We start from the raw sequence: 22,287 nt of genomic DNA, 5'->3' as shown, positions 1-22,287 counted from the left end.
CAGGGAGGAAGAAGCGAGAAATCCGCCCCCGGGAAACAGCTCGGCGCGGCAGCAAAGCAAGGCACTTCTGTCACTCGGCGATCACTGGCGCTCGAGCGCGGCCCCGGCCCGGCCCCGCGAGGCGAGGGGAGAGTCCGGCGGCCGCCGCCCCGCCCCACGCCCTCCCGCGGCGGCCGAGAGCCCGGGGCCGGCCGGGACAGGTCGCGGCGGTGTCTGGGAGCGGCCGGCCGGGGGCGGCGGCCTCGGAGCGCGGCGGCGGGCAGCGCCAGGTCGTCGTCCGGCTGGGACCAGCTCGCGCTGGGCTTGCGGGGCGCGCTGTCCTGGAGCCTGGGAGTCCCCTGAAGATCCACTAGCCTGCTTCCTCCGGTGCGTTTCTGTTGATTTTCCGCTTTAGCCGAGAGGGTGCAGAGCCCGCAGGCGGGCAGAGTCCTGCTCGCCGCGAGTTCCTTCCTTCGCGCCACCTCGGACCACCCCGACCGGCAGGCGCTGGCGCGTGGCCGGAGGGAAGCCCACGGCAGGCGCCCGGTGGGGGCGGAGGGGCCGCACCCGCGTGTGCGGAGCGAGGGAGAGCCGGAGGGAGGAGGGAAGGGCACAAAGGCCGGCGGCGGGCGCCGGGGTCCGGCCGACGGCCTTGGAGGAGGGGCGCCTCCCGGTCGCTCATGAATATTAACCGAGCCTGCGGCCTAGCGCGTCCCTGCGGGGCCCGGCGCCCTGCGCGTGTCCCCACTCCTCTTAGCCGCCGAGCCAGCGGGCGGGAAGGCTGAGCCCCTAGCTTTTTGTCTTTTCCTCACCGGGTTCCCCACACCTTTTTCAAAGTACGTATTTGGGCAGCTCTTCGCCAGAGATCGAGATCACCGACCCGCCTCTGGAAGGGGCGGAGGAAGTCGTGGTAGGTGGGTGGTGGTGTTCTTTTTCCGATTTTTTCCCCCTAGGTGGCCACAGGGAAAGGGAAAGATAATGTCGAGTGGTAGTTTGGGGAGCAGCAACTACATAAAAGTTGCTCGAGTTGCAGCTTTATTTAGGTAGCTCCGGAATCATGCCCCGGAGTGGGAGCTGCGCCGGAGTCCCGCCCGGCCCCGCGTCGTCCCCACCCAGCCTTGCCGCGGGCCAAGGAAAACAGCCGCCTCCTCGGGGACTCCGGCCGGGGCGCGGGGCTGGCTGCGGGCACCTAGAGGCACCCAGCGGGCTCTGGCTGCGTCCGAGGCTGTTTTTTTGTTTTTATTTTGGAGCGGGTGGGAGGGGAGCTTGGAGGGTTTGTGTAAAGTATCCCATTTTAGTCTCGTGGAAAGAAAACTTCCTTTAAGTGTACCTATCTGGGTGATGCGGAAGAACGTCTCTACTCCCTCACTTCTGCACAGAAAATACATTAATTAAATGCACTTGAAAAGGGAATGGTTTTTGTTGAAGGCTGCACAACAGCCAGGCGTCTTTGTCGCAACCACCATGCAGTTATGATGTTTCTTCTTTCTCCCAATTTATACATCTTCCTTTTTTCTTTTCTTTCTTTCTTTCAATTCGGGAGGCTTATTTCAGCTTTAATTTGTGAGGTTCGTCAGCATGGATCGAATTGTCTTTCCAGGTGTTGGAAATGGGCACTTGGGGTAGACCTGTGGGCAAGGCTAAGGTCAGCGTCTGGAGAAAGTTCACGCCCTTTAACTTTTCCCCGTTTCAGGAGCGATCTCGTTGGGAGCTGACGCTCGAGCCTTCACGACCTACTCAGATTCCAGCTGGACTTGGGAGGAAGGGGACCGCTTTCTGTATTTGGCTTCACTAGCTGCCAAGAAGCTTGTCTTTGTTTTTGAAGTCTCTAGAAATGAGCGGAGACGGTGCAGTCAGTTGAAGTCCGAAGAAATCATCAGGACATCCTGCAGGGGCTTCATAAAAACATTCCTTCCTTGGCACGTTGTTGTACCAGCCCTGTCCCTCCTTGGAGCCTGGTGTGGAATTATTCCCACCCCCCTCCTTTTTTTATTTTTTGCTCTGTGGTGGCATTCCTCCCCCAATGTGGGCTCCAAAGGGTTGGTCCCTTCTTTGTGATTTGAAATGAAATGAAATGATGGCCACACGTCGGACTGGTCTGCCTGAGGGAGATGGTGACACACTCAACGCCCACGGGGCCTCCGCCTGTGAGGTAAGTGCAGAGGCAGCATTCCAGGCCCCCTGTGGCCTGCTTTCCTGAGAGTGCCCTCTCTGAGGGCAGGCTACTTGTCACTGGACCTAAGAAGAGGCTTTTGGGGGCTTTGAGCTGATTGGTGGAAGCGCCCCTGCCTGACCAATAGCAAGGTAAAGCCTCATTCATTATTTCCAAGAACTGCCAGTGATTCCTTCGCAGGAATGTTTTCCTCACTTTGAAATGTCACCATCTTAGTCACCTCAGAGTGGGGAATTCTCCCATTTCAGTTGTCTGGGAATGCCAAACGTCTGTTTTCCATTGGTCCCCATCCTCCAGCATTTTTGGAGTTGGGCTGGTTAGGAGATGGCTTTGTGAATTTTGTATGCGTCCAAGGTTTATTCTCTGAGGTGGTGGCAGTTGGTGTGTTTTTTGCACCTGAACCTTCATCTCTCTTTGATAGCAATGGGTATCCTGGCTGCTGTTGGTGTGGATCTCTGTTTTGGGTAGAAAAATAAATCTTTCCTCTTGGCCAGTTTAGGCACAGCCTTGGAAAACTACTTTGAAGAGTTGTAATTCCACCTCCCTGAAAAATCTCCTCCCTTTACTGTTCTTTATTTGGCCCTTCCCTTCACTGATCAGAGAACCTGTGAGCTGCTCCGGGGTGCCAGGTGGCTTGCTTGCATTGCCTTCAGAATAGCATCTTTGGAAGGGCCCAGAAGATTTTATGCCAGGCTTCCTGAAATGTTTAAGCAGACAGAACAGAAATCATAGAAGGTCCCACTGATTTATGACACCCATGTGCCCTGTTGCCTCTCATTATCTTTTTCCTTATTTTTGGATTTTTCTTCTGTAATGACTATATTGGGTTTAGTTTGTTATTAATAGTTTCAGTAATTTACTTTTTAAATATATTGAGTATTGTTATTCTTATAAATGTTATTTTTAAGATGCTTATATTTTTATTGAAAGGTTAAAGTCACTTTAGATAGCAGCAACATTCCCAAATGAGCTTTTACTGACATTCATTTCGTGCCTTGTAAGTGTTAAATTTTAACTTTGTGGTTGTTGAAACAAGGTCTAATTCTAAGTGTGTGAATTTCTGCATTTTAATAAAAATGAATCAAGTTAAATTTTTGTTTGTAAAGCGTGCAGAGAATATTACATCATGCAGCTTACTTCATATTGGATTAGAAAGTTTAAGCAGAAAATAGGTAGGTACAGTAGGATTTATTAGACAGAACTATAAGTTTACAAGTAGAATCAGGGTTTTACTCCTTGACACCTGTAAACACCTGCTTGCAGGTAAAAAACATGATTAAGTATAACACCACAATCCTCTGATCATGGTAAACCATAATCACTCCTTTTTGAAGGCCTACCTACAACTTGGTGGTTGCTTAATGTGTATTGTAGTTACATAATAATATGTACTGTGGTCCTAAAGCCTTATTTGTCATTGTCTTCTGAATACTTTAATTAGCATTCATTTGCATTATATTTGCAAGAACAATGTTATTTGAATTTTTTTTTTTTTTTTTTTTTTTTGGTCAGTTAAAGAGTGTCCTGAAACTGAGAATTTATAATAGACACATCTTGTTCTTGGCTTACAAGGCAGTGTTTCCAGTTGCAAACTTGGCTTTTATTAACAATGACAGTTATGTATTTTTCAAGGACTGTGAAATTTGTTTTCACTTGGCCCTTGCTGCTGGCATGGCCATATTATTTTTAGTCTGGGAACCAAGAAAACACTGTATTGTCTGTATTTTGCTCATTTAAAGACTATATACATTACCTGAGTTTGTATTAAACTAAGGTATTCTTTGGTCTTTTAATGGATATGTAGATGAGTTGCTCCTGGAATGCTTTGAGTATCAACTTTGGGTTGATAAATACTAAAGTCTCTGAACACCGTGTTTAATTTTGGCGCTTAATTTTATCAGAAGTATTACATTCTAGAGTAGTACTGTCATTATTTAAAAACTTTTAAAAAACCGATAGCTAGGTTCTAAATGTGTATTTGAATAATAAATTTGTGTTTTTACCTAACCAAGAAGTGAGCATATATCTTAATATTAATCAGCAAAAAAACTTAACTTTGTAGCACAGAAGAAATCTATATAGTGAGTTAATAGGATTCGCTGTTTCATGGCTTACCTAATTAGCTAACTCCACCTTTTATGAATAAGATTTATTGCTTTGTTGAAAAATGATCAAAAGTTTCTTCTTCATTTTAAGAATCGGAATGTAATTCTGGTGATATATGAATAAATGTAAGCACCCCTCCCCAAGAATATACTGGAAGGCTAAAAAACAAATAGCAGTCTTCTTATGTAATAAAGAACTGTGACAATCCAGTAGAATATATCTAGATTGGTATTTACAGTGAGGAGGACACACAGTGTTCACAAAAAAAATTGTATACTTTGCACATTGAAAGATATATTTTTCAAAATTGGTTTCACTTAATCTGAGCCAGATAAGTGTTTTTTGGGGGAGTGTGTGTGTGTGTGTGTGTGTGTGTGTACAGTTTGATCTATAAAGTATTCTGAACACCTAGCCTTGAGTAACTTGGCTCACAAAGTCACTTTGTGTAGACTCTGAGTCCTTTGATATTCTTTCGCCCTTTCATTAATACTGTATTTGTCCTTTGAGGTTCAATTTGCTTTTTCTTATTTATTATTATTATTTTTTTAGCCAAAGGTGAAAACTTTGGCTTTCAGTTTTCTAGGCCACATCATTTTCCCCGTTTATAGCGTTCATTTTGCTTTTTATCTGTAATTTACAGTGTTGTCAAGTGTTTAGCACTTCTACTGCCTGTTATTAAAATAAACTTATTTACTAATGCTAATTAATTTATGTTTTGCTTCTTCACCCGGGCTAAGATTATCCTGTGACTAGAATGTATTATAGCTGGTGAAAAACATTTGTTGGTTGATTTTGGAATAGTGTAAATAATAAGGCACTTTCTATGCATGAATTCATATGAAAATTCATAGTTTTGTTCTTCTTTCTGGAATACACACTATACACTTTGCTTTTATCCCAGATTCCCTTGTTCTCTGCCTATTCCCTCAATATCTCACCCCCTTGCTCTTTTTTTTCTTTTAGGGTTCTTCTTCCTCTGCTGCCCTCTTCATGTTGGTTTTAAACAGAGCCAGGCCCTCCCAATTAATCTGTTCTCTTTTCTCACTTCCTGGGTTTTATTTTACACTCTCCCATGGCTTTAATTTATATGCCAGTGATTCCAAATTTACAACTCTATTTCAGATTTTATGGTTTGTTTCTAGACCTGTATAGCCAATTGTGTACCAGTTTTGTTTTGATTTGTTTTGTTTTGTTTTGGATAGCCCACAGGCATTTCAAACTCGACAAATTGTTCCTCTGCTATCAACCTGTGTTTCTTCTATTTAGTGAGTAGCACCACTATCTCCTTATTTGTCCAGGTCAAAAACTAGGTTATCATCCCCTGCTCATCTCACTCCTTCCTCCTATCCAAAGTCCTATTGAGGGCACATTCCAAATACCACTGTCACTACTGAGTTCAATCAGCTGTATCTCCGTGATAGACCCGGGTGAGGCTTGTCTTCTTCCATCACTCTGTCCCTGCCACAGACTACTCCTCCTGCAATAGAAAGCTGATTATTGCATTGCCCTGTGTAAAACAATTTTCTGGTTCCCCATTGCCTTGGGAATAAAGTTCAAACTCCTGGGAAGTCTTAAAGGACAGTGACGGACTGGCCTGCCCATCTCCTGTCTCATTTGTTTCCTCTTTCTGTATGTCCTACACAAAGCTGCTTTCAGTTCCCCTGGGGGAATCACTCTCTCTTCACTTTAGGTCCTTGTAAGTGGTCCTTATAAATGCCTCTTTCCTTCACCCTTCCTTCAGCCTCCCCTCCTCTGCCTCCACTCCTCCCGGGCTGATTTTTACTCATCATTTTTGTCTTTTCTTCAACATTACTTCCCCCAGGAAAAGCCTTCCCTGACCTTCCAAGGTTGGATTAGTTGCCCCTAGTGCATTATCTCAAAGCATCCTGTACCTTGTTAGGAATAGCGCTTAAAAGTTTATTATCCATATTCTCTTGGATTGCAGGCTCCATAAGAATAGAGACCATGTTTGTTTCTACAGCAGTTGGTACATAGTAGATGTTCAATAAATATTTGTTGAATGAATGAATGGATATGTAGGAAAGGCCTTAATTTCTATTAAGTGTTCACTTAGATTTCAGTACACTAGAGTGTCTTGTTTGCCCTCTTACCTCATTGTTTCCTCCTTCTTAGTCTCTTTGAAGTTTCTTTAGCTTCCTGGCCTGTTAAATCTTCATATACCTGAGGGCTCAGTTTGACACTCTATTCCTCTTGCTATACCTAGTTTCATGCTTTTAAATATCAAGTATAAACTGCTAATTCATATATGTACATAAATACACATATATTTATATGTGTGAGTATGTATGTGCATCCCTGACCTATCCCTTGAATTTAGGTTTCTATATCCAACTGACCTGACTGATCAAAGTCCTCTCGGATATTAAGGAGGCATATCCAAAACCAAATTCCTGCTTCTCTACATCCATTCCCCGAGGTCACCTTTCCAATTTGCTCCTTCTACAGTCCTCATCTGAAGCAATAGTAATCTTTGATCTCTTCATTTTTCTTAGGTATAACATGCAAATCTGTTTGACTGGTCTCTCAGCCTCAGTGCCTGCCAGCCCAGAGTCTTTTCTTTTCACACAGTAATCAGAGTGGACCTTTTATAAAACAGATCATGTCATTTCTTTGCTCAAATTCCTCTAATGGCTTCTCATTTGCCCCAGGATAAAAGCCAAAGTTCTGACTGCCCAGCAAAACCCTATATGGTCTGCCCTGCCCCCTCCCTAACCTCACCTTCTGTTACCCTCACCCTCCTCACTCTGTACTGGCCTCTGTGGACTCTGGCTCTTGTGCACACACTCACGGCACACGCCATTCCCCAGAGCCCTCCCACTTGCTGTACCCTCTCCTTGCAATATCCCCTACCCCAAGGCTTCCTTGTCTGCTTCTGATTTTGCTTAGAGATCACCTCCTGAGTGAAGCCTTTATTGGCCATTCTGTTTATTGAATATGTCTCCCCTGCTCCTGTGACAAGACCTTCCCTCCTTCCTTGCTTTATTTTCATCAGGGTCACGTCATCTCCATCTGACGTGCTTATCCTCATTTTGCTTATTTATTTGGACAGATAATGTATCTAGAATGTAAGTGTGAAGTGCAGTTTGTGTCCATAATTATTAATATTTCTTGTGCCTAGAAGAGTACTTAGTACATTGTAGGCCCTCAGATATTTTTTTTCCCAATGAATGAATGAAATGAGGACTAAGAAACACTCCAAAATGTTACTGAGTTTCTATCTAGGTATGTAATATGTGAGTACTTAATTTAGATTATACAAAAATATGTAGAGTGTGAAGTATGTGTGCTTTCTTAAACCTGTGTTTCTAGTAGCACTGCTGTTAACAAGTTTGGTGCCTTTTTTCTTTGCATCTTTCTTACCTTTGGGAAGCTGATAACCAAGTGACAGTAACCAAGGCAGTGTGTAGTACAACTGTATGAAGTAATTTGTATCAAGAGATGAGATAATAGTAATTAACAGACTAGTGGATAGGGAATTAGACGGGTAGAGAAACTGTAGAAAGAAACTATATCTGTATTGACATAATTTTTTTTCTTAACATGAATGAATGGCTAGTAAAGGAATGCTCCTTTTATTTTTGATATTTTAATATCAAACATTTCATTATGAGCTAAAAATGATCTATAGTAAAAAGATACCATTTACAGATTTTAAAAATAGGTGATTTTTATCAGTCTGGTGAAAATCTGGTTTCTAGAAAACCTACCTTGCTTAAAAAATGGTTAAATACTTTTTGAAAAGGATACGTTACTACTAAAACCAACATTTAAAAATTGTTGTAAAAGCTTATGTTTTCCTAATTGGAGGCCTAGGATTTTTCTGGTCTAGTTATAGTTATAGTTATAGTACTATATAATATAACACTATCATTTAATTTTAAACATGTGTTCATTCATGCTCCTGAATCTGTCAGAATACCATAGCACGTCAGAAGCTTTATGCTGCAAGTTAGGATTAAAGATAAAGCCTGTTGGAGTTAAGAGTAACAGCAATGCCAGCCCTGACCAGCATGGCTCAGTGAGTTGGGTGTTGTTCCGCAAAGTGAAAGGTCAAAGGTTAGATTCCTGATCAGGGCACCGTGCCTGGGTTTGGGGCCAGGTCCCCAGCTGGGGGCATGTGAGAGACAACTGATCATCGATATTTCTCTCCCTCTCTTCCTTGCTTCCCCTATCTCTAAGAATAAATAAATCTTAAAAAAAATAAAAAAAGAATAGCAGCAATGCCAGCAGCAAGTATCTTTAAGTGGCATTTCAGCAGACGTCTGGATTTGAATGTGTGGAGTGGGACCTATCACTAGATAAGGTCCGTCAAGAAAATGAGTACCCAGGTCTAAAGAAAATTTCTCCATACATTGTTTGTGATCCATAGCATTCATTTCTTTCAAGTTAAACATGTTTTGAAGTCGTCATTCCTTGATTACATAATCTCTGGTCCTTCATTGCTTTAGTTGTAACCAAGTCAAATAATCTAGTACACAAGTGATGTTCGATTTCTTTTGTTCTTTGCTTTGTGAAGAGATTTGTCATCTTATTATATTTAACAATATGTTGATTCAAGTATGGGTACTGCTAGTGTTGACAGAGATGCGCAGATGCTGTTATTGAAAGCAGCTATTTTCTGTTACAGAAAGACCATATGGTAGGCACTTATTTTTCTTTCTGGTTGATGTGATTAGATTAGTAGAACAAAAGGTTATTGGACTTAAAGATTGACCAAGTATTTAATTTTAATTGACCATAAGGAATTAAATATGTTTAGATATCATGAGCCTTTGATATATTCTGTTGGTTTAAGTAGGAAGATGTCTTCGGGCACAATCTCAATTTTGGACTGCTTCCACCAAAATAGTTTTTTTTTTTTTTAGTTGTCATATTCTTTAGAAAAGTGAGTATTGTGTAACTAGTGTATTTCACAATAAAATCTGGAAGATGGCCTTTATGCCTGTAAGATAATCTGAAAGACAAGTGGACATATTGTACTATAGGTTGAAGAAACTTAATGTGATGGAAATTGTTTTTTATAAGTCCGCTTTTTTCTAATTGTCTATTAATATGCAAGTTATTCCACTGTGTAGATTGTGAATAAGAGAATAGATTTAGAACCCAAATTTGATATTTCTGAATATTCATCTATTGGGAAAGTTTTTAGACAGACCAGAATAAACAGTTACATAAAAACAGCCAGTTGAGTTTACTTTTCCATAGTCAGGCTAGCTGCTGTTGAGTTTTCTGTATGATATTGGGCATGTTTTTGATTCAGAATTGATTACTTACTCCCTTATTGTCTATCTCTGTTCTGAAGAGACATCTGGTGTGGTTATGAGTAATGAGATGTAATCTGTGCTGCTTATAACCCCACACCTTCTTTTTCCTTTTAACCTAATGAAGACATAGTTTCTTAATTTCTCTTTTGTTTACTGCATTAATCTTTAACATATCTCGACAGGACTTTATATTCTTAAAAACATTTTGATTTTCTCCTTATTGAAAATGTGGTGACTATCGTTAAATATTGGTAGATTAGAATGATTACATTTCTTCTGGATAAGTCTTAGCTACTCTGATTTTGGGAATTAATAGACATCGTTTTTTAAAACCTTGAGATACCTAGACATCTTAATCTCCAGTATTTTGTAGTAAATAAAGATTCTGTATGTAAAAGAACTTGTATTAACATGATCGAGTTACCTACTTTATCTTCTGGGTTCTCCATATTGGCTTCTGAAAATATATTTTATATACAAGAGGAGGGAATTGTTCTGGGCATCCAGTTTAAATCAGATCTTAATTGTAATGCTTTTAGGAAACTATTTTCAATGTATTTTCTTTTCATTTAATAATGTATTTTAGATACCCTTCTCTGCTCGCAAGGGGATGGAGATTGATCTACTGCCATTTATAAAATTGAATTTATATATAGAGAGAATAATTTCTTTGGTGCATCTTGTATTTATTTGTTCATATTATCTATCAAGAATAAGAAAACTTATAATGGAAAGAAAAAATACATTGTTCCTTATCTAAGTATACATTGTGAATGGTTTCAGAAATCACTCTAACATTAATAATAAACAAATCATTAACAAAATAATTCTCTCTGCACACCCTTTCTTCCTTAACACCAGCGGTTTTCTGTCTGTCCATTGAGTCAGTCTTGTCTTTCAGTCTCACTGATTGTACGATGCATTGGCTAATACAATGCACATACAATGTAAACTAATTACAGAGTCCAACTGCCAGTTCTGCAGTAGAAGCAGGATTTCTTGACGTCAGTGAGAGTGATGTTGGAGAAGGAGCGAAGCTACTAACAAAAGAGAATCTGGCAGAGTGAGACCAGTGGACAAATGAAGAAAGCATAATCAAGGTTGATAGGCATCTCAAAAGAGAATGATTTGAATGTGAAGGATTAAGAGAAGGCTTTGAGAAAACTGATGTCCTTGAATGTGATTGCATATAAGGGGATGTATTGCTTTTCTTTTAGGAGGTGATGTTTAGTTTGGACCCCAGTAATTATGCCACTGAGAGTTAATAGGAAATCCTAGCTTCTCTAGATGACTTTGAAATGAAGCTATTTAAACAGAGGTCCAGGGGTAGCTTCTTAAAAGGTCCTACTTTTATAATAGTTCTTAGATGCCCAAGTATTTCAGAGTTCTGAATATTGTAGATGACTTCATTTCTTTTTAAAATCCCTTTTTTGGGGTATGATTTAAATGTGAACAACTGAACATATTTAACTGTACATCTCTGTGAGATTGTGGATAACACCCATGAAACCACCCATCAGGGCCATAAATGTATCCATCGCCTCCCAAAGTTGCCTCCTCCCTCCTTTATTATTGTTGTTGTTACTATTATTATTTTGTGGTAAGAACAAAACATAAAATCTACCACTTTAGCAAATTTAAAGTATAAAATATGATGTTGTTAGTTACAGTCTCTGCACTGTATAGTAGATCTCCAGTACTTACATGTGTTGCATACCTAAAACTTTGTGCCCCTGACCATCACCTCTCTGATTCCTGCAGTGTGCTCTCTGTTTCTGTGAGTTTGACTGTTAGAGACTACACATATAAGGGAGATCACACAGTCTTTTGCTTTTCTGTGTCTGCCTTATTTCACTTAGCACAGTGTCCTCCAGGTCCATCTGTGTAGTTGCAAAGGGCAGGATTTCCTTTTTTAAGACTGAATACCAGGCTCTCTGCTCCTCCAGTTCAACAGACAGCCGCGTCTTCCTGCTCAGTGCCAGCCTCAATCCTGAGACACGATGGTGAAGATCAGAATGAACGGATTTGGCTGTATTGGGCGCCTGGTCACCAGGGCTGCCTTTTACTCTGGCAAAGTGGACGTTGTCGCCATCAATGACCCTTTCATTGACCTCAACTACATGGTCTACATGTTCCAGTATGATTCTACTCATGGCAAGTTCAAAGGCGTGGTCAAGGCTGAGAATGGAAAGCTTGTCATCAATGGGAAGTCCATCTCCATCTTCCAGGAGTGAGATCCTGCCAACATCAAATGGGGTGATGCTGGTGATGAATATGTTGTGGAGTCCACTGGTGTCTTCACCACCATGAAGAAGGCTGGGGTTCACTTGAAGGGTGGAGCCAAGAGGGTCATCATCTCTGCCCCTTTGTGGATGCCCCCATGTTTGTGATGGGTGTGAACCATGATAAGTATGACAACTCCATGAAGATTGTCAGCAATGCCTCCTGCACCACCAACTGCTTGGCCCCCCTGGCCAAGGTCATCCATGACAACTTTGGCATCGTGGAGGGACTCATGACCACAGTCCATGCCATCACTGCCACCCAGAAGACTGTGGATGGGCCCTTTGGCAAGCTGTGGTGTGATGGCTGAGGGGCTGCCCAGAACATCATCCCTGCTTCCACTGGCACTGCCAAGGCTGTGGGCAAGGTCATCCCTGAGCTGAACGGGGAGCTCACTGGCGTGGCCTTCTGTGTCCCCACCCCCAGTGTGTCAGTTGTGGATCTGACCTGCTGCCTGGAGAAAGCTGCCAAATGTGATGACATCAAGAAGGTAGTGAAGCAGGCATCAGAGGGCCCCCTCAAGGGCATCCTGGGCTATACTGAGGACCAGGTTGTCTCCTGCAACTTTAACAGTGACATCCACTCCTCCACCTTCGATGCTGGAGCTGGCATTGCCCTCAATGACCACTTTGTCAAGCTCATTTCCTGGTATGACAGTGAATTTGGCTACAGCAACAGGGTGGTGGACCTTGTGGTCCACATGGCCTCCAAGGAGTAAGAGCCCCATGGACCACCAGCCCCAGGGACAGGAAGAGAGACCCTCAGCTGCTGGGGAGTCCTTACCCCAAACCAATCCCCCAACACACTGAGAATCTCCTAACCTCCAGTTTCCATCCTAGACCCCCCAAAGAGGGGAGGGGCTTAGGGAGCCCTGCCTTGTCATGCACCATCAATAAAGTTCACTGCACTGCAACCCCCCTAAAAAAAAGACTGAATACCATTCTCTTCAAGGTCCTGATTTCAATCCTGTTGTATAAACATGCAGAAGTGGGATTGCTGATTCATATGATAGTTCTAGTTTTTGATTTTGCAGGAACATCCATCTACTGCTGGCTGTACGAATTTATACTCCCACCAACAGTGTGCCTAAGGTTCCCTTTTCTCCACATCTTCACTAACACTTGCTATCTTTTGGTTTTTAACAACAGCCATTCTAAGAGGGTGAGATCATATCTCATTATGGCTTTGGTTTGCAATTTCATTCATGATTGGTAAGCTTAAGCACTTCTCATAGAAATATTTGTTCAGGTCCTTTGCCCATTTTTAAATTAGATTATCTGGGTTTTTTAGCTGCTTTTATTTTTTATTAAAAATTATACTAGTAGGAACAGTTACTATTATACTGTATACTCAATGGGAGAGACCAGGTACCACTAGAGTCTTCCTTGGGTGGTATGAGCCACACAAGAACTCTTAGCTGACGATATTAATAGATCATGTTAGTTTATGGCCACTACAAATATGTCTGTTGTAGACAAGGGGTAATGCAAATTCTCTTAAGTTTAGAAGAACTTGGAAAAGAATAATTTTTCCCTGTTTAATACTTGGCTTACTGTTGCCACTCCTGGCTGTCTTTTTATTTGACCACCATAATCTATTTTCTAATTTTAACTTTCAAATAAGTTACTGAAGCATGGTGTTTGGATCAAGTGGGATTGCTAGGAAAAAGGGAGGCAGATATTTAAAGCCCTAAACTATACATATATATTCAGGAAGCATAAGGATACCCACAATCACATGGTATAGAAAGTGAATATTACTAGATATCTCTTAACTATGATGAAAGTTTGGCATCTTTTTGACTGGAAAAAGTATCTTTCCTTTTATCTTTTTTATTTTTTTAAATTAGCTTTATTGAAATAACATTTTTATACAATAAAATTTACAAATTTTATTTTTTAAAGATTGACATTACTTTTAATTACTTTAAAAAAAATTACACTTTATGGACTTCCTGCTATGATGGAGGTGTACGTAGATACACTTCGCATCCTCGCACAACCAAAAGAAGGTCAACAACAAATTTAAAAATAAAATAACCGGAATTGTCAGAAAATTGAACTGTATGAGAGTCCCAACAACCAAGGAGTTAAAGAAGAAACATTCATTCAGATTGGTAGGAGGTACGGAGATGGGCAGCCCAGTTGGAGAGGACTTGGCAGCAAGGTGGCGGCTAGAGAGATGGTGTGGTCCCACATTCGCATGCTGATATAGCTGGGAGGAACAAGTGGGCAACGAGATAGACTGTGCAACCTAGGGCTCCAGTGTGGGGAAATAAAGCCTCAAAACCTATGGATGTAAAAATATGTGGGAGTTGTGGCAGCAGGAGAAACTCCCAGCCTCACAGGAGCATTTACTGAAGAGACCCACAGGGTCCTAGAATGTACACAAACTCACCCACTGGGAAATCAACACCAGAAGGGCCCAATTTACTTGTGGGTAGCGGAGGAAGTGACTGAAAGCCAGCTAAGAGCCGAACAAGGGGCATTGTTCCCTCTCAGACCCCTCCCTCACAAACAGCGCCACAATGCAGCGATGTGGGTTGCTCTGCCCTGGCGAATACCTAAAGTTATGCGCCTTACTACATAACAGGAGGCTGAGACAGAGAAATATGGCCCAAATGAAAGAACAGATCAAAGCTCCAAAAATAGAACTAAGCAATGAAGAGATAGCCAACTTATCAGATGTAGAGTTCAAAACACGAGTAATCACAGTGCTCACAGAAATGGTTGAGTATGGTTGCAAAATAGAGGAAAAAGTAAAGCCTATGAGAAGTGAAATAAAGGAAAGTATACAGGGAACCAACAGTGAAGGGAAGGAAACCAGGACTTAAATCAACAATTTGGACCATAAGCAAGAAATAAACATTCAACAGAACAGAATGAAGAAACAAGAATTCAAAAAAATGAGAAGCTTAGGAATCTCGGGGACAACTTTAAACATTCCAACATCCAAATCACAGGGGTGCCAGAAGAAGAGGCAGAGCAAGAAATTGAAAACTTATTTGAAAAAATAATGATAGAGAACTTCCCTAATTGGCAAAGGAAATAGACTTCAAGGAAGTCCAGGAACCTCAGAGAGTCCCAAAGAAGTTGGACCCAAAGAAGCACACACCAAGACATATCATAATTACATTACCCAAGATTGAAGATAAGGAGAGAATCTTAAAAGCTGCAAGAGAAAAGCAGACAGTTACCTACAAAGTAGTCCCCATAAGACTGTCAGCTGATTTCTCAAAAGAGACCTTACAGGCAAGAAGGGACTGGAAAGAAGTATTCAAAGTCAGGAAAGGCAAGGACCTACATCCAAAATTACTCTATGTAGCAAAATTATCATTTAGAATGGAAGGGCAGATAAAGTACTTTCCAGATAAGGTCAAGTGAAAGGAGTTCATCATCACCAAGCCCTTATTATATGAAATGTTAAAGGGACTTATCTAAGAAAAAGAAGATTATCAAAACAATGAACAGTAAAATGAGAACAGACTCACAACTACCAACAACCAAACCTAAGGAAAAAGAAAACCAAAACAAACTAAGCAAACAACTAGAACAGGAACAGAATCACAGAAATGGAGATCACATGGAAGGTTATCAACGGGGCAGGGGGGGCCACATAATGAGGGAAAAGGTACAGAGAATAAGAATCGTAAATGCTAGGTACAAAATAGACAGGGGGAGGCTAAGAATACTATAAGAAATAGAGAAGCCAAAGAATTTATATGTACAAACCATGGACATAAAATAGGTGGGGAATTTTGGCGGGGTGGAGGGGGAGAAAAAAATGGGACAACTGTAATAGCATAATCAATAAAATATATTTAAATTAAAAATAAATATTTTATTGCTTATGCTATTACAGTTGTCCCATTTCCTCCTTTGCCTCCCACTACTACAGCCCCCACCCCACTCCCTCAGGCAGTCCCCATATCATTGTCCATGGGTCATGCATATATGTTCTTTGCCTACTATATTCCCTATGGTGTGATTTACATCCCCATGACTTCTGTAACAACCAATTTGTCCCTTCACTTTTTTCGCACACACCATCAGACATCCCACCTATCTGGCAACCATCAAAATGTTCTCTGTCTATAATTCTGTTTCTGTTTTGCTTGTTTATTTTGTTTTTTAGAATCAGTTGTTGATAGATATGTATCTATTGTCATTTTATTATCCGTATTTTTGATCTTTGTTTTAAAAACGACCCTTTAACATTTCCTATAACACTGGTTTGGGGGGTGATGAACTCCTTTAGCTTTTTCTTTTCTGGCAAGCTCTTCATCGGTCCTTCAATTCTAAATGATAGCTTTGCTGGGTAGAGTAATCTTGGTTGTAGGTCCTTGCTTTTCATCACTTAGAATGTTTCTTGCCAATCCCTTCTGGCCTGCAAAGTTTCTTTTGAGAGCTGACAGTCTTATGGGAGCTCCCGTGTAGGTAACTGCTTTTCTGTTGCTGCTTTTAAGATTCTAACTTTGTCTTTAATCTTTGGAATTTTAATTATGTTTCTTGGTGTGGGTCACTTTGGATTAACCTTGTTTGGGACACTCTGTGCTTCCTGGACTTTCACGTCTATTTCCTTCACCAGGTTAGAAAAGTTTTCTTGTCATTTTTTCATATAGGTTTTCAATTTCTTACTGTCTTTCTTTTCTTTCTAGCACTCCCCTGACGCAAATGTTGTTGTGTTTGAAGTTGTCCCAGCAACTCTTTACACTATGCTCTTTTTTTTTTAATTGTTTTTTCTTGCTTTTATGATTGGGTGGGTTTTTTTTTTTCTTATATTTCAAATAACCAAATTGATTCATCCACTCTACTGTTGGTTCCCTATAAATTATTCTTTTTTTCAATTAGTGTATCCTTCGTTTCTCACTGGATCTTTTTATGCTGTTGGGGTCCTCACTAAGTTCATTGAGCTCCCTTACAACCAGTGTTTTGAACTCAGCATCTAGTAGATTGCTTGTCTCCATTTTGTTTAGATCTTTTTCTGGAGTTTTGTTTTGTTCTTTCATTTAGGGCATGTTTCTTTGTCTCCTCATTTTGGGAGTCTCCTTATGTTTGTTTCTATGTATTAGATCTAGCTGCTACATCTCCCAGGCTGATAGAGCAGCCTACTGTACTAGGTGTCCTGTAGGATCCAGTGGCACAGCCTCCCATGTCACCCAAGCCGAGTATGCCGGATGCATCACCATGTGGGCTGTGTACACCCTCCTGTTGTAGTTGAGCCTTGATTGCTATTGGCACTGCCAAGGTCAGCTACCACCTGTGTTCTGTCAAGGGTCCCCCAACATAAGCTGCAAAGTGATCTGCAGATTGCTGCTGTTTGTGCTTGGCTTGGAAGTGTCCTGGTGAGGCCCAGCTGTGAACCAAGACCTGGGGCCACTTAGAGGGAGTTATGGAGCTCTCTGAGGACAGGTGCTCGTTGTTTGAGAGGATTTAGGAAAATCTGAAGCATGAGCCAAGACAAGCCATTTTTATGGAAAAGCCACTGGAAACAGCTTGGGTGGGCTCTAAAGTTGGGTGGGGCAGATCCTCAGGGAAACACCCAGGTGGGACAAACTGTGGGCCAGGTTGATGGAATCTCAGATATGGTGCCCACCTGCTGGCTCTTTGGCTCTGTTGGCTGAAGGCTTAGAAAAGGAACAATGGACTCTGCCTGCACTTTTGTTTGTGAGAAAGCTGCCCTCAGTTCTTGCTGTGATGCTGGGCAGTTCAGTTCCTCCCCATAAGTCCCTGATGCCTTTTAATCTGCAGCCCCTGTGGTGGAGCTCAGAGGGAGTGAGTCTGAGTCAAAGTCTAAGTGCCGGCCATTTGAGAGGAACTGGCTGGGACTACAGCAGTTTCTGTCTTCCGGGTCCACAGCCTGAACCCTGGCTGGTTTTTACAGCCAGAGGTTATGGGCACTTATCTTTCCTGGCACTGGTACTCTGGGCTGGGGGACCTGGTGTAGGGCTGGGACCCATTAATATCTACCACCTGTGGATGTGGGACCAGCACCCTCTGTGTCTATGCTTCTCCTACCTGTTTCGATGTGGCTTTGAATTCGGAAAAGTCAGCATTTGTGCTGCCTGTCACTACCAGAGGCCATAAGTAGAGACAAGGGTTGAATCTTTATGGGCACTTTATTTAGATGCTGGTGATCTGAGAAGATGGTGCGTCTGTTATGTACCCTCAAAAACTATCTTAAGAGCTCCTGTCAAGCCAACCTTTTTATAAGGAGAAGAAAAGTGTGTGTAGGGGGTTTGGAAAAAAGGTTAATCAGATACGAGTTGCAGTACAGCTTGGAGATTTTCCTTGTATTTCTTTATCTGCTGATAAACAGTTATTTATCTGCATCTTTATCTGTTTTCCCTTCCTGGAACGCAGCCGCTTAGATTCCATCTCACTGACGGCTTGCAGACCGCCTGGGTCACAAAAGTTGAAATCTTGTCAACCTCCTGGAATCCCGTACTTCAGGCATTCTAGTTCTTGGAATCACAGCTTTCCACATGCATTAATCACTTAAGCCTATCAACTGTAACTACAGCCAAAATCTTTAATTCTTGAGTTCCCCTATCAGTGTCTTCTTTAATTCTATAGTTGTAGGACTTATATTCAGCTTGACTTCTAGCAGTTCTGAATGATGGCTGTTCAGTAGTTTAGTAGTAATTTTGATGTGGTTGTGCAAGGAGGCGAGCTGTGTTTACCTACCCTGCCATCTCAAACTGACCTCTGTTTTTCTTTTTTAAAATTATTTTTAATTTTTAAATTACAGTTAATATTCAATATTATGTTAGTTTTTTGTATACAGTATAGTGTCTTTTCTAGTTGGCTTTGAATTGACAGTATACTAGATAGGGATCTTATGCTAGTTTCTGAAAAGGATGTTGAACTTAAGGGAGCAGATTGTGTGATTAAGAAGACGATACAGTGCCAATGTCAGGAATAAAAAAGGGAGCATCATTCAGAGCCTACAGACATTTAAAAAGATAAAAAAGAAATATTATAAACAACTTTATGCCAGTTAATATGACAACTTAGGCGAAATGGGCAATTCTGTGTAAGGATTCTGATACCAATTAGATTTGTGAGTATGTGGGGGTTCCCACACCAAACAGTTCTCCAACACCAGTTGAGTGTCCTGCAATTCAACTTCCTAACATTCTCTCCCAGAGCATCATAGCATCAGATTCCACAGTTAAAGGCTTAGTCCATTGAGACTGCCCAACTCCATCCACTTCAGCCGCCAGTGGCAAGTTTAGAGAGCCAGTCACCTGTGCTTCTGACTTAACAGGCTATAGATGGGAGTTTCCAACAACCCCCTTCTTGTATTCAATTAAGTTGCTAGGATGGCTCACAGAAGTCAGTTGGAACATACTACTTACTAGATCACCGGTTTGTTATAAAAGGATCTAACTCAGAAGAGCCAGATGGAAGAGATACATGGGGCGAAAGGACTGGAGCTGCCATGCCTTCTCCAGGAGCACTACTCTCACTGCATCTCTGCATGTTCACCAACCCAGAAACTCTATGAACCTCATCCTTTTGGGTTTTCATGGAGGCTTCGTTACAGAGGCATGATTGATGAAATTTGATTCAACCTCCAGTCGCTCTCCTCTCCCAGGAGGTCAGGGGGTTGGGACTAAAAGTTCCAACCATCTAATTATCAGGTGGCAACCATCCTTTGGTGTAGCCAAAAATTCACCTTATTAACATAACAAAAGACACCTTCGATGCTCTCACCACTTAGGAAATTCCAGGGGTTTTAGGAGCTCAGTGCCGGAAGTGGGGATGGGACCAAATATATATATTTATTATGAGTCATAGTACCACACCTTAACAGATAGAAATTACAAAAACTGCCACAAGGAGAAATTTTTTTAAAATTCTGACTAGTGCCATAAATGTTAAAGAAATTGAGTTTGGAATTAAAAGCCTCCTGACAAAGAAAACCCTAGATCTAGATGGTGGCATTGATATGTTCTATCACACATTTTTGGAAGAAATCATACCAATTGTATGCAAACTCAAAAATTAGAGAGGGAGGAGATGCTTCCCTTCTTCTTTTTATGAGGCTGACATAAACCTGGCTGAGAACATTATAAAAAAAGGAATTCAGACCAATAACTCTCATGGTTGTAGATATAGAAAAATCCTTAACAAATTGTTAGCAAATCAAATCTAGCAACATATACAAAGGATAATATATCATGATTAAGTAGGAGTTATCCCAGGAACAAGAGGTTAATTTATTATTTTAGCATATGAACAGTCCAACATATTAACAGAATTCATACAATTATCTCAGTAGATACAGGAAAAGCACTTGACAAATCTTAACACTCACGCATCATAAAAACTCTTAGAAAACTGGGAATATAAGGAAACTTACTCACTTGATAAAGGGGCTCCTTACAGCTGTCATACGTGGTGAAATATTGAATACTTTTGTACTGCTGAGATCAGGAACAGGACAAGGATGTCTGCTGTCCACACTTCTGTTGAACTTCAAACTGGAGACCCTCCTTAGTGCAATAAGTCAAGAAAAAGAAATAAAAGGGAGGAAGGGAAAAGGGATGGAAGACAAAACTCATCTCTTGTAGACATGATTGTGCACATAGAAAGTGGTAACGGATCGCCCTGGCCAGGGTGGCCCAGTTGGTTGGAGTGTCATCCCATGACCGAAAGGTTGCAGGTTTAATTCCTGGTCAGGGCATATACCTAGGTTGTGTGTTTGATCTCTGGTCCAGGTCCACGAATGGTTTCCCCGGTCTGGGTGTATACGGGAGGCAGCCGATTGAGGCTTCTCTCTCACATCAGTGTCTCTTTCTCCCTTCTCTCTGTGTCTAACAGCAATGAAAAATGCCTTCTGGTGAGGATTAAAAGAAAAACCCTGGTTGGTGTTGCTCAGTGGACTGAGTGCCAAACTGTGAACCAAAGGTCACCAGTTCGATTCCCAGGCTAGGGTTGTGGGCCAGGTCCCCAGTAGGGGGTGTGTGAGAGGCAACCACACATTGATGTTTCTCTCCCTCTCTTTTGCCCTCACTTCCCCTTTCCACAAGTAAGTAAGTAAGTAAGATCTTTAAAAAGGAAGGAAGGAAGGAAAGTAACTAAGTTAAGTTGTAAGGGAGCTACCAATAAAACTTAACCAGAACTAATAAGGTCGCAGGATACAAGGATACAAAGATACAAAATTACTATAAAGAAATTAATATTTTCTATATACTATGAGCAAAACAATGAGAAATGGAATAAAAATAATAGTATTATTGTTTTAATATTTTAAAGAGACCTAAATAGAGAGAGATACTATGTTTATGGATTGGAAAACTCATTATTATTTAAGATTATGACTTAGCCACAAATTGCTATGTAAATCCAATTCAATCCCAATTAAAATTCCAGCAGGGTTTTAAAATTTTTTTGTTAAAAATAGACAAGCTGACTCTAAAATTTATATGAAAAGGCAAAAGGACATAGAGTAGTCAAAACAATTTTGAAAGAGAATAAAATTTGGAGGACTCACACCGCTATTTTATATCTGTTAGTCAAAATGCCACAAAATCAAGATGGCACAGAATAGGTATAATGATAGATATACAGAACTATGGAAGAGAATGGGGAGTATGAACATAGGAATTCAATGGGTGAATTCAAGTGGTGCTGCAAGAAGTATATATCTCTATGGACAAAAGGGAACCTGCCTCTTTACCTTATACCACCCAGATAAAGTTAGCCCCAGATAGAACACTGAAGTAAATGTAAAAGCTAAGACAATAAAACTTGTAGTCAGAAACAAAGTACGCGTGGCTCTGGGGCACACCAACATTTCTGAGACAGGACACACAAAAAAAGTTAACTGGAAAAAGAAAAACCCATGATAAATTGGACTTAACAAAATTAAGAACTTCTGCTCTTCATAAAACACCATTAAGAAAACAAAAAGTCAAGTGACACATGGGGAAAAATTATTTCCAAAACATGTATCTGATCAGGGACTTGCTTCCAGAATATATAAAGAACCCTTACAACTCAATAATAAGAAGACAGACAACCTCTGAGGAGAATCTTAAAGTCTGAGTTTCAGGCAGGAGAACAGTACAGCCCAGGCAGAGAGTGAGAATGATTAAGAAGGAATGCCACCAAATTAAGGAAGAAAAGTCATATTCCAATAAATACTTGTTATTCTATGAATCAGTTTCCATATAAGATTTTTTTTTTGCCTTTGTAAAGGTGGTAGGGTTGTTAAAGAATGTATAGTTTGTACCTTTTTTTTTGTTTGTTTGGAAATACATAAATCAAAAAAAGTTACTTAGTAGTCCTTCGATTTCTGGCATGTAGTATATGTCTATTTCACTCTCGTTGCACTTCAGGTATTAATGCTACTGACATTTAGTAGCCTTAATATTTATTTACTTGTAATATACCTTTTGTAAGTGCTAGGATGGAGTGTGTTTTCTGGAAATACACAGTGATATAAAGTAGA

General features: G+C 41.0%; 1 protein-coding gene and 1 pseudogene across 7 annotated transcripts in view; both read left to right on the top strand.

Annotated features, from left to right (window-relative positions):
- Positions 1-226: 226 nt before the first annotated feature.
- ARHGAP21 (Rho GTPase activating protein 21) overlaps positions 227-22,287 on the top strand; it is a 125,708-nt gene continuing 103,647 nt past the window's right edge. For 5 of the 7 annotated variants that reach the window (XM_053922542.1, XM_053922541.1, XM_053922543.1 and 2 more), the window contains exons 1-2: positions 227-366; positions 1,673-2,131. In XM_053922542.1, coding sequence (XP_053778517.1) covers positions 2,054-2,131 — 78 coding nt within the window. In that variant the 5' untranslated portion in view covers positions 227-366; positions 1,673-2,053. Of the gene's footprint in view, positions 367-682; positions 894-1,672; positions 2,132-22,287 lie in introns of those variants that run through there. The other 2 variants (XM_045184017.2, XM_045184010.2) reach the window with 2 other exon arrangements.
- Positions 9,856-13,399, top strand: LOC112319213 (glyceraldehyde-3-phosphate dehydrogenase-like; annotated as a pseudogene).

Source organism: Desmodus rotundus, chromosome 4, assembly GCF_022682495.2.
Source record: "Desmodus rotundus isolate HL8 chromosome 4, HLdesRot8A.1, whole genome shotgun sequence".
NCBI lineage: Eukaryota > Metazoa > Chordata > Mammalia > Chiroptera > Phyllostomidae > Desmodus > Desmodus rotundus.
Note: the sequence above shows the minus strand (reverse complement) of the source record. Positions and strands in the feature narration are given on the sequence as shown.